General features: G+C 30.5%; 1 protein-coding gene across 2 annotated transcripts in view; it reads right to left on the reverse strand.

The window, feature by feature from the left end:
* The window catches only part of LOC142331113 (uncharacterized), a 93,236-nt gene that overhangs the window by 21,255 nt on the left and 58,987 nt on the right, over window positions 1–12,994 (reverse strand). For both annotated transcript variants that reach the window (XM_075376792.1, XM_075376791.1), the window contains exon 5: window positions 8,192–8,355. In XM_075376792.1, coding sequence (XP_075232907.1) covers window positions 8,192–8,355 — 164 coding nt within the window. The remainder of the gene's footprint in view (window positions 1–8,191; window positions 8,356–12,994) is intronic.

The following is a 12,994-nucleotide window of genomic DNA, read 5'->3' on the forward strand; positions in this document are numbered from 1 at the left end:
ACAATAGTAGTTTCTTAAGTACCGGTGAATTTATTGGATTGCCACTGGTAATTCTGTTAAAAAGGGGTCTCTACCAGACTCTCATTTAAACTCCTCTAAACTTAGAGACTCCTCTAAACGCAGTTTTCATTTGGTTAGGAAATTAATTGTCTACAATTTTTAATAATTATGAAGTTAAATAAATGCAATTATAAAACAAAAATAAAATTAGAAACCAATACATATTTAAAATAATTGATTAATAATGTTTATTACAACGATTGATATTGCAGACTGGTAGTTTCTCTGCCTTTCAGCTAGAAGATTCTGAGGTAAAATCCCAGCCAGGCTTAACATTTTTTTACACATTATAAAATTAATTAGTTATAAAAAATTGAAAGGAAATAAGCTAGTAATTTACCAGAGTGGAATGAATAAACATAAAAATGATTCAGGTAGGACTATAAAGTACTCTCACATAAAAGTGAGAAAAACTTATAAAAAATAAACTAAATATATCTATGTATTAGCCTAACATCGATTAAATTTTTTTGTTTTTATCAATTTAACATCATCTGCAGCTACCAGTCCTGCATACTAAAATATATTTTATTAAATCTCCACTAGGAATTTAATTTCTTACTTTACATTGAGCATGTGATTTCTCAATACTGATTAAGCCCAATTTAAAGTTTAATAGTTTGATCTTGTTTAGTCAGGTGGGCATAACTGAGACAGACCATTAATTATGATGATCAAAGTACAATCGAAAACTAATTTTATTTTCAAATTAATTTAAATTAGTTTTCCATATAAGGTGTAATAATAAGGTATAATGTGTAATAATAAAAATTCATACAACTGGTAAGATTGATATAAAAAAATTCAAGCTTTAATTTTATGTTTTTGCGATTAAAATATTTTTACTACATCACAACTTAAAGAGTACTTAAAAGTTATTTCTTATGGCTTTTAATCCATTATTAGTCAAAATAAATCCATTAATATTTACTTTACGAGTAATGATGTCAAATGTTTCGTCAAGACATGATTTGTTTAAAATTTATTAAGACTTTTAAATGATTTCACTTTCAAAAAATAGATCCACTTCTTTCTTTTAAAGCTAATGATTAGCACCATTTTCAGTTTGCAATAGAACTGAGGCTAATGAAATCTTCTCAGAAATCTTAGAACCTTTTTATGTATGCAATCAAATAATACAGTCAATCCATGTTGTATTCATTCTGTTATTTTTTTTAACCAAATAATCAAATTCAATACTTTTCAAATAAGTTGACATCTTGGTTTTAATGTGCTATTTTTACTATCTGAATGTTGTGATGTTTTGTTCTTTGTGTGTTCTGTTTTTATTTTCTGGTTGGCAGAAATTGATATATTTATTGCATCTCTTTCCTTGTGTCTGTAGGTGAATGTTCATCTAGATTGTCTTAATGGATTCATTTGAGTTTATTTTTTATACTTCTGGGTTACTGTATTTATTAGTTTGTTTATGATTTTGCAAATTTTGTTAGTTTTGAAAGCAATATGATTTTGCAAATTTTGTTAGTTTTGAAAGCAAAACAGTGATGTCTTTCTTACAAAAAATTTGTGTGACTGTTAATATCATGAATTTTCTGTCAATAACTATGACTTTAGTTTTGTAACATGTTATCCATAATTAGGTTTAGTTAAACTATTAACTTTTACTGGATATTTTATTGCATTCAGTTCTTCAGTGTAATTGTCAATTGATGAATGGTTGTGTATTAGATGATGAAATTAATGTAAGTAACATGTTTCTGCTACATGGGATGGTTTGATATATTGTGGATAAGTATATTAAAATAATGGGTTTTCAATGTATTATAAAGGTATGTTTGTTATCTATTTTGAGTACGCTTGATTTAAAGACAAGGTCATACTTATAATAATAGTTAATATTTTTCTCGGTTGTGTGATTATTTTAATCTAGAAACATACTGCTGGTTGTTTTTCTTTAATACAAAATTAGGATTCGAAAGTTATATCCATGAATGCTGAAGTATACAAGTGAACGTCATCTTGTAATATAAGAAAATGTAGTAAATAAATCTTTTGTCCTTCATGTTGTAAAATTAAAAAAATTATTTTGTGCCGACAGTGTAAAACATATAAATGATTCTATTTTTTTTTTTTTCTAAGTCAACTAATCTTTTTTTTGTGTAGATGGATGTACAAAATTATACAAGTAAAATACAATTCAAAATAAATTCAAAAAATTCAACATATTTGATTCTTCTACCAGTATAGCACAACTACAATTTTCTCAACCACGTTACAAAATCCACTTTCATATAACCACACCAAGAAATCAATCGATCCTTATTACATCATAATCTAATAAATATATTTACAATGCAAGTAAACCAACCCAACTCATCAGCCAGTTTAAATGATTATTGTGAACAACATTTATTTAACCGATTTGTTTGTAATTAAAAACATAAAATTAGTGATATTTTTGTTCATGATTTTGGCAATAAAAAATTACATAAAATTATAATTTTGAATAGTAATTGTTATTAATTGATAAGAGTTGCTAACAAGTGACAGCATAGCATGAGAGTATAACATGGTGATGTAGCAGAACTATAAAGGCGGTGTTCCACTTGTGACTTGCACCAATTAGGAACAGAATTCTGCCATTTGTTGTTTGTATATTAAAGGAGTGAAACCCAACAAAACTTATTGTTGAATAGAAAGTTTATTATGGTGATGTATGTCTGTCATTACAGCAATTGTTTTGTGAACTGGGAAGTTCTTTGATAGCATTTGTTCTATGACGGAATGCTGCTCTCTTTTGTGGATATTGTAAGTAGAACCAAAATATTTACACCACAGTTATGCTACTATTATATGTTTTTATTAATCTACTATTAAATGCTTTATTCTGGTATTGTGCTGCCATTTGTCATCCACTCTTTAAACAATGCGTTATTGTTGCCAACTTATAAAATTCATTGTAAATTCAAAACAATGTTTTGAATCTTTAGCCCACTTTTTAAGTTTTTATTTCTGTTTCTCTATTTATTTCATAACGTTCAAGTTTGTTAAAATGTAATCCTACTATTTTTTTGGATTCCAAACAGTGCTGTTATTAATGATAGTAGTTTACGATTAATTCGAGAAAGTTAGCAAATGATCCTATTTTACTTTGGATAGTTTTAAATTAGTGTATCCTTGCTTGAAACTGGGTTCTGTTTCTTTAGACAAGTATATAATATTCCAAATTTGGTGTATAATATTGCTTTTATTATTTATTTTCTGTATTATCTTAAATTTATGAGCTATTCTCTTTGAGTCTTTTTTTAAATACATATTTTATTCTGATTTATTTTTTATTTACTTTGTACAGGAATGAATCAATGAGTGTGATTTTATGTGTGTTTGTGTGGGATATTTTGTAATGCTGAGTTCTCAGTGATTTTTTTATGATATTGAATAAAATTGTGTGTGAAGCTGGGTGGTTTAAGGTATTGCAAATCAGTTTCTTTCAGTATGTGTTTTTTTTTGGATGTTTTTTAAGTGTGCTTTAGTTGGTAGTTTTTCTTCAATGAAGAGCTAAGAAAATATATTGGTTTATTGAGTTTATATTCAGCTGTAATGTTTAAATTCATGATGTAATTTATTTGTGAATGCTACAGATTTTTTATATTTCTTTGATATTTTGGTATAATATGATGGTGTTTGTCTATTCAGTTAAACTATTTTGTGATTATGTTTGTTGTTTGTGAGCAGGTATGTATGTGTGTGTGGGCATGTGTGCACACGTGTTTCTATATTCTAAAATATTTCTGTTACAGCTAGAAATATGGGAATCCATAGGAAGGCCATTGGATTGTGTATTATTAATTTTGAAACATAATGAAATTTTTCTTTGATAATAAAAATAATACTGATTAATTTTTAATACATTTATTTTATTACTACTGAATTACTATTCTTTTTTAAGATGGGAAAATATCTCTGCTACTGGAATGTTAATATACATATTTGTTGTCAAATTATACTTATGTTGAATTATGAGTTTTATTTGTTTTATGAGGTCTGGTCGTTTTTAAAAACAACTTAGAATTTATGTTTATGAATTTTCTAATGTGTTGTCAGTGTTTTTGAGTGAGTTTATAAACAGTAGTATTTTGATAATTTACAACTAAGGAATGTTGGATTTGTAATATTTTTGTAAAGACTTGAAGAATGGAGAGATTTGCTTTAGGAAACGTTTTGAGAGTTTGATATAATCTGTTAAAAACATTTTAAACTGTGATATAGAATTCTGTTGGCTGGATCATATTTAAGTTCTGCTGTGTTGCGTTCATGAACGAAAATCTGTGTTAATTTTTATGATTTACAGTATGGCTTCAAAAGAAATTGAAACATTTTGACGTGAGTTTTTTAAAATGTTGCATTAGTTTAGTTCAGTTTATCCGTAAAAAATAATTAACTTTACGTAAAAACTTGAATCTGTTTTCATGTATTTTAGAAACAATACTGATGATTTTAAGGTAAGCATTCTGATGTAAAGAAAGTAGCAGTTGTGCGAGCAAAACGTTACTGGTTGAGTGAGGTAGTAATCTGTCTAATCAGAGTCTTGTGCAATATAGAGCCTTTTTCTTTTGCACTGTTCTTTTGTTGTTGACCTCTTTGTCTTCCTTTCTTCAATCTTCTAATCTGGGTTGAAGTAATTTCTTTTCTGTCCAATATAAACTACACTACTTAAGTCCTCCTTTTTCTACTACTCTTACTACTACTACTACTACTACTACTACTACTACTACTACTACTACTACTTTCTACTACTACTATTACTACAGTACCTTAACCTTCTGGTATTCATTACAGTTGACAGTATCAGTAAAATGGTCAGTGATTAGTAGAATTTTATTAAAAGTAGTTAAAAAATGTAAGTATTTATATATTTAAAAATATATATTTATATAATTTAATGAATTTTATAAATAGTACATTTTTTACTATTTATAAATAATGTAGTTTATCCAAACTACATATATAAATATGTAGTTACATATATAAATATGTAGTTACATATATAAATATACACATATAAATATGTATGGGATATAAATTAGTAGTCACAAAAATAGAATAACATTGTAATACAAAATAAGACATTAAAGTTATTGCAAAATTAAAATATATGGTTTGATCAGTGAGATGAAATATAACAGTTTTAAATTATTTAAAATGTTTTATAGATTCATTTTAAAATGATACTTTAAAAAAAATTATACTTAATTATATAGCTCCGTATTGCTGGAGTTACTATACTTGGAAATGTTAGTGGTGCCCATCCTGAAGCGGTTAGCAAATCCTAATAATAAAATATGGTCAAAATTACATTAAAAAATATTGAAGTATTTGATCTGTATCGTCTTTGTTAATAATTAGAAAATGTTTAAAACCATCTATTGTGCAAAAATTTAAAGCCAAATGCATATTTTGATTGTTTAACTGTCATTATCAATGGATGTAAAAGAACTAGTAAAGGTAAAAAAAATTATGAAATAAATATAAGAAAAACTGATAAAAATTTTCAATTTTTCTTTCTTCCTTTGCTTCTTTTAATTTATCTTTCACGTGTTTTTTGGGCATTTAAAAAAAATTGATATATCCTAAATTGCAATTATTGCCTTAAAAGAATAACTATTATAATTGGAGTCTAGAATACACGGGGCAAACTGAAAAGAAAAATTGAAACTAGAGAGGAAAATTTAGTTCATTAAAAGTACAGAAGACAAGAGAAATTGGCTGTGGCCCAGCATTGATTAGAAACTGGTCATAAAGTAAGTTTATTAGAGACCAAAGTTTTTAAAAAGCCTGTATTAAAAGGAAGCAAGGTAGTTGGTGGGAAACTTATTAATTAGCGACGGTTGAGAAATCCTTTATTGAATATTATCGTGAGACCAATATTCTATTAGACTTTTAAAATTTATAAAAAAATCATTGGAGATAGTTTTAAGAACTTTAAAAGTTATGTCGTGTAAATTTTATTTAACGTAGAAGATAATTCTATAACTGGTTAAAGATTATTGCTATTTTAGTTTAAGTTAAGATAAATTTTTGTCATACAAACCCTATATTAGAGGTACACGTCACGGTGGAGCAGCCAGTATCAGCGGGTACATTAAGTTATTTCAAATGTTTTTCTTTTAGCTGAAGTTTTACTTTCAACCTGGACTGTTCAACAAGTTACAGTTCAGCTTTTTAATTTATTCTATAAGCAAAGGAAAAGATCCTTTTTGTTGTGTTTTATGAGTGCTGGTTATTTATTTATTATTATTAATTTTTTTCTTTTAATTGCCAATTTTTAATTATTATTTTAAGTTTTTTTTATATTTACCTTTTGGTAATTTCTCTGTAACCCTTTTATCGATGACTGTTAAGCATTTAAAACAACTATTTGGATTTAGATATCTGTTTGTAAATCATTTTTGAGCATTTTTCATTTAAAAATGTATCTCAATGACTGTATATCCCTTTCTCTCTCTCTCTCTCTCTCTCTCTTTCTTTTATGTAGTGATATCAAGCCAAAAAAAAATTCTGGTTACTTGTACTATGAGTAGAATCATCTATTATTATGAATTAATTCAACCACCTTATCTTTCCCTAGTTTTTTCATCGAATTTTTCTTCTTTTTCTTTGACTTTTCTTTCAGCAGATCCTCTTCATTCAAAGTTTTCATCTGATAATTTTTTTCGCTTCATTAAATTTTCCTGATGTACTTTTTTCAAGTCTTCAATAAACATTTTACATTTTCTTCAACAAAGCACCTTAATTTTCATTGAGATTTCCTTCCTCTTCCTAACATAACTTTTTCAAATTTGTGCTATTTCTTTACTTTGTAAATATAAGCAATACACAATCTTTATCGACATAAACATTTTAGTACTCTTTGTTGGCTGGTTTAGTAACAAGCCTGATCGCAGTGAAAAATGTATATTTTTTTTTTAAATGGTAATTTTCATAAATTTCTAAATGTTAGAATTAATGTTAAAATTCTAAAAGATAAAAGTATATTGAGAAAAAAAATATGCATCAGTCCATCCATCCTGACCCCACAGGGGAAGACAATCCTGCTTTGTGACAATCCTGGTCGTACCACACCACCCCCTCCATTCCTAAACCTGATGGACTTTACCAGTGGTCATCTTCCAGACCCTCAATGCCTGATTACATATTTCAGTCATCAGTGCAACCTCTATCAGGGTGGCATTGATGTAAATGCCTCGAAAGACATTTCCAACGGTGTTAAAACCCATCGAATAACAAAATTTTTCAAACTAACCTAAATCGAATCAAAAAATTTATAACTAATAAAAATTTACAAATTGAACTGTAACAAAACATTAATCTCAAACACTCAAAAAGCAGGGGAAAAATATGGAATATTATTTACTATAAAAATTATTATATCATTAAATGACTTTAAGATAACTTAAAACATCTAGGATAGTTTAAAATTGTAACAGAACTCATTTTTCTCCCCTTTGTGAAGTTCCTTCTTTTCTTGACAAATGATTTATCTTATAATGAAAATGATGCTTGCTTTATTCGTGATGCTTCTCTTAGGGTAATTAGCTTAATTAAGAAAATATAATCTAAATACAAATTTTAAATGCGTACCAAATCTATTCAAATAATTTATACTTTAGAATCTAAGCAGACTTATTTTGTTACCTTTTATCTCACAGTTATGACTTATCATATGAAATCTAAGTTGTGTTCTACGAACTAGAGTTCAGTTTACTAAAACAAAATAATTTGCAGGATATGTGTTTATGTTACTTTTATTGTGTAAGTTAGCATAAAGTTCCTTAAAAAAATATATTCCAAAAATGATTTAATATCAACACAATCATAGAAAATTGGTTTAAAATTTGGATAATTTCATTTACTACTGTTTTATGAATCGTGTAAATTTTGGTTGTCATATTACCGTAGGTTTTGACTACTGCTACAGAAACATATTATTATTTTATAACATTACTGAATCTGGTTATTGAATAATGCACTTAAGTTAGGTGTCATTCTAAAAGCTTAATTACTTGTTTGATAAAAGTGAATGAATTACTATCGCTTTTTAACGTCAGTAAATTAAAGAGATATGATCGGTGAGTTGGACTTTATACTACTTATTTTACCAAGGACTTACCTGAATCGTTGAGTTGTGCATGACTTAGAACATACTGTCCATCGACTCCATTTACTATATGGTTTCTTCCTTTTTCTTAGCATCTCGGTTGCATTAATATTACGAACTGTCATAATCCGTTGAAAATTTACTATTTTCGTAGATTTTAATTTTAATTCTTGAATCTTTCAACAATAAAATTTAGAATTTGCTATTAAAAACACGAATAGGTATAATATTTTTATATTACATAATTAAAATTAAATATATGAAAATATTACAAAAAAATAAGCAAGTGTGAATAAATATAAACGTAAATCAATTTTAAATTTCCAAGAACTTAACCATTACCAAAGAATTTATCTTTTTGAGTAACAGTTAAATTAATTATTTAACTTTTCTTCTAATTATTCTTTTAAAAGATTTGTGGTTTTGACTGTTGTACGAGTCGTATTTGCTATATATCATTTTGCTGCAACAATAGCTAAATTTATTCTCTAAATAAGTCATACTTATTTGTTTATTGGTTTATTTGTACTATGTTGATAAACATGTTTATTTACAGTGCAGTTAAAAAAATTGTTTTAATAATCAATAAATAAATAAATTCATTTCAATCACTAATAAATGATTTGGCTAATTGAAACTAAATAACTTTCATGAATTTAGCGTACTAACAACAATAAAAACTTTTACAACAAAAAGCTTCAAAATCCTGAATATTTTAGCCGTTTCTTGAGTTGTGAGTTTTTAACACGGCTCTTAACATCAATGTTTTCCTTTTTATTTCTAAAAAACAAACACAATTGTAACAAGAAGTATATAACGTTTGAATGAATGAATCGTTCCAGAAGTATAAACTGTTTGAATATTTGAATCGTTCGTGTGCTGGATGCAGCCGCCCTGCGCACCACCATTGTTCCACTCTGTGCCAATAGCAGCTAAAATAAAAATGTGAGCACATATAACAAACAAACCCACGCACCACCATCCTTTTTATGAAGAGTGATGAAATGGTAAAAGAGAAATATTGATAATGTTTGTTTTCTTTATAAAATAGGGTGTTCTGTTCTAGTTTTCTTATCTGTATTACTTTTAGTCACAGTAATTTTAGTTTTCCTTTAACTTGTGATCGTACATATATTCTTTCTTGAATTGAAACCTGTGTTTCTTAGCATTTTTGTGCAAACAAAGTTATTAAATACTGCTTGTTCTTTACTTTGCAAAATAATGTAGGCTAGTTTTTGTAAAAGATTTTTTAAGCATTCCTAGGCACCAATAAAAAAGCCAATTATGAGATCTGAAAATAAAGTAATGAGACTGGTTCAGAAAAAGTTTTTATTTACAATCCAATGGACTCTCACCTTCAAAATAGTTCCCTCGGGAAGCCACGCATCGCTTCAAATGGTTTTCTCAACTTTCATAGCAAGCGTTGGAACTCAGAAACAGGAATGTCCTTTAGATGGTCGGTTACATTTTTTAAATGTTTTCTACTGTTCCAAAATGATGTCTTTTGAGGTATTTTTTTAAAAGTCAGAAACAGGAAAAAGTCGCAGGGACTCAAGTCAGGTGAATTAGATGGTTGAGGATCTACAGAAATGTTTTTCTTTGTAAAAAATTCATTAATTGAGAGTGCAGTGTGCATTGACATGATGCAGCATCCAGTTGTCTTTGATAGCTGGTCTCATGCGGGCAACTCTTTTCCGCAGTCTTTCAAGAATTTCTCGGTAAACATATTGATTTACAGTCTGTCCTGTAGGCAAAAACTCCTTATGGACAATGCCGTCACTATCAAAGAAGCAAATTAGCACGGTTTTGATTCATTCATTTTTGCTTTTTTGAGACGTGGTGATTTTGAGGTGTGCCACTCCTTGCTCTGGCATTTTGTTTCTGGGTCGTACCCTAATATCCAAGATTCATCACCAGTAACAACTTTTTCAGAAAATCAGGATCAGTTTCAATTCGCCCTACAAGATCGCGGCACACTTCTACCCTGTTGTTTTACTGCTTAACATTGAGGTTTTTTGGGACCAATTTTACACAAACGTTTTTCATCTCCAATTCGTTTGTCAAAATTTGATGGACTGTTGTACGGTTCAAATTCAACTGTTCTGCAATCATTCTGACAGTTAATCGCCGGTCGTACCGTATCATATCTCTGATTCGCTAACATTGTCGTCACTTTTTGACGTTAACGGTCTTCCAGAGCGTAGATCGTCCGCATCTGATTCCCGGTCATCTGAAAATGATTTAAACCACCTAAAAGGTTGGGCTCGTGACAGAGCGTCACCTACATACGCCCTTTTCAATTTTAAAAAGTTTCAGTAGCATTCTCACCGAGTTTAACACAGAACTTGAGCGCACAACGTTGCTCATAATTAGTATCACTCATTTTTGTAACGCACAACAAAAACTCGATTCACGAAAAGTTTATTTACGTCGCACGTGGAACCAATAAACTAAAAATATTAATACCTAATATTTAACCATATGTTTACTAGTAACTTTACAGTGTTGCCACTTAGGCTGCCAAAAAAACTCGTCTCATTCCTTTATTTACAGACCTCGTATTTTTAAAAATTGCTTTAGTTAGTTTTTATTTATCTGTTTAGTTTTAGTCACTATGATGTTCATTTTTATGCAAGAAACTTAATAAATATTGTTTTTTTTCCTATTTTGCAAGGTAATTTACCGAAACAAACTTTATCTCAAAAAATAACCTAATTTTAAATGTACGTTGTAAAAAAATCATTAAAAAATAAACTTTAAAAATGAATGTAATAACAAATAATAAATAGGCAAAAGGATAAACAGATAAGTTATACATAGAAAAGGAATATTAAATAGAGAAAGGCGTGAGTTCGGCAGTTATGGGGATGATGGAGGTTGCAAAAATTAAAATATCTTTATATTTTGCAGAGTAAACGGCAGTAGCATACCATTATGAGAGTCAAGAAGTTTTTACAGAAATGGTCATCCTTAATGATGTGAAGAGGATCCCACCATGGACCTTATCCGGCGGTCCACCACGCATGCTGCTTCTAAGCCATTGGCTTTTGTCAGCAGTCCTCTTAAGCCCTTATACCTTGTTTGTACAACACTGCACTTGGCACTGGGCAAAGATGTCCCCCCCTCAGCCTTCATCAAAACCGAGGCTGATATTTCTATCAGCTACTACTTTTCTCGCCTCATCGGGTATATTTTTGCGCATAGTAGTTGCGCTCGATTTCGCCTTCCTTTTGAGACTCCAACGATTTTCTTCTACGCTGTAGCTTAATTCCTCGATCGCTTTATCTTCTTTCTTTTCTGCGCTCTTACTTGCTGTATGCTCCCGTTTACAATTTTTTTTTCCTACAGGGCATACTGACTTTAAAAACTGCTACAATTCTACCATCCCTAACCTAATCTACACCTAACGAATTGTTTAATTTCTCTAACCGATTCATTTTTCATAACTAAATTCCTGCTCCTAACTTATAATCTACTTAAACTGTTTCTGCTAATCCATTCAATTTCCTACCTCTAATGTCTAAACAAACTATTTTTCCATCGTGCCTCGGAAATCTTCAATGATCTTGCGGACAATCTTCAATCGCGTTACCCCTCGCGCCCACGGACAATCTTCAGTAATTACTCTTTTGTTCTAAAATTTTGTTTACGTATTGACTGAACTTACTATAGGTGATCTTACCGCTGCAAATCTCTTCTTAGATAAATGTAACATCCACTTCTCTAAGCTGTCGTTCGAACTGCCGCCGCTCCTCCTGGAATCCCTAGCACTCCAGAAACACGTGCTCAGCCGTTTCCACCTTTCAACAACGCACACAATTAGGACTCGGCACAAGACCAAAACCATGCAACTTGCTGTTAAAATCACCTAGGCCTGTCAAGTCCTGCGTCATGTGATTGTTCACCTGTTAGCCACTTTCTACTGCATCTCTCTCGTACTCTTGGAAAAATCGCGTACGTGTATAGACCCTTCGATGATGTATCCCACCTCTGCTGCCATTTCTCGAAGCCCTCTTCAATTATTGCTTTCTCTCTTCTTGACAACAACTCCTTGTCTCCACACGCACCCGACTTCCTCAACTCTCTAATCTTCAACCGTTCTCTTGCTGTTATGTCTAACGGCTTCACACCGTCTTGTAACGCCATATGACCGTTAACAGAATCAAACGTTGTATGCTCAACGGTTTCTTTCGAAAGTGCACCAACAACATCCTATGTGCCCAGATCGACGCTGCATATAATATTATTCCTTCCGCTAAGCCTTTAGAGAATCCTCAACGTTCGGAAGTCAAGTCCGCACTTGTAGTTGACTACTCCCCTTTTGTTATTAAATGCAGCGTATGTCTTCCCACAGACTTGAGGCACGTGCTCCTTATCGTCACGTCGTTCATCCATGATAACTCCTAAATGTCTCTGGGTCTTGGCGTACCTAATATTCTTCTCACCGATCTTTACCAACGGTTTTCGTTGTAACGAACCCTTTAACAACATCTTATTTTTTTCTGCACTAAACTCCATCCTGTGCATGTTACTCCAATTCCCCAATATCTCGACGGCTTTTGTCGCTCTTTCTTCTAGCCGGTTCCGCGAATTGGCTTCCACCAACAACTGTGCATCATCAGCGTATGAACAGAGCTGACAACCCTCCGGTAACCGAAGTCTCAGGAAGGAGTCAAACTCTACTATCCACAAAAGGGGTCCCAGCACATTTCCTTGCAAAAACCTTTCGTCAGAAACTTCTTCCATTCCGCAGATCCATGCCGTAGAATCACTTCACGGTCAGCGAAGTAACTACACAGGAATTGATATTCTTCC

Source organism: Lycorma delicatula, chromosome 10, assembly GCF_047948215.1.
Source record: "Lycorma delicatula isolate Av1 chromosome 10, ASM4794821v1, whole genome shotgun sequence".
Lineage (NCBI taxonomy): Eukaryota > Metazoa > Arthropoda > Insecta > Hemiptera > Fulgoridae > Lycorma > Lycorma delicatula.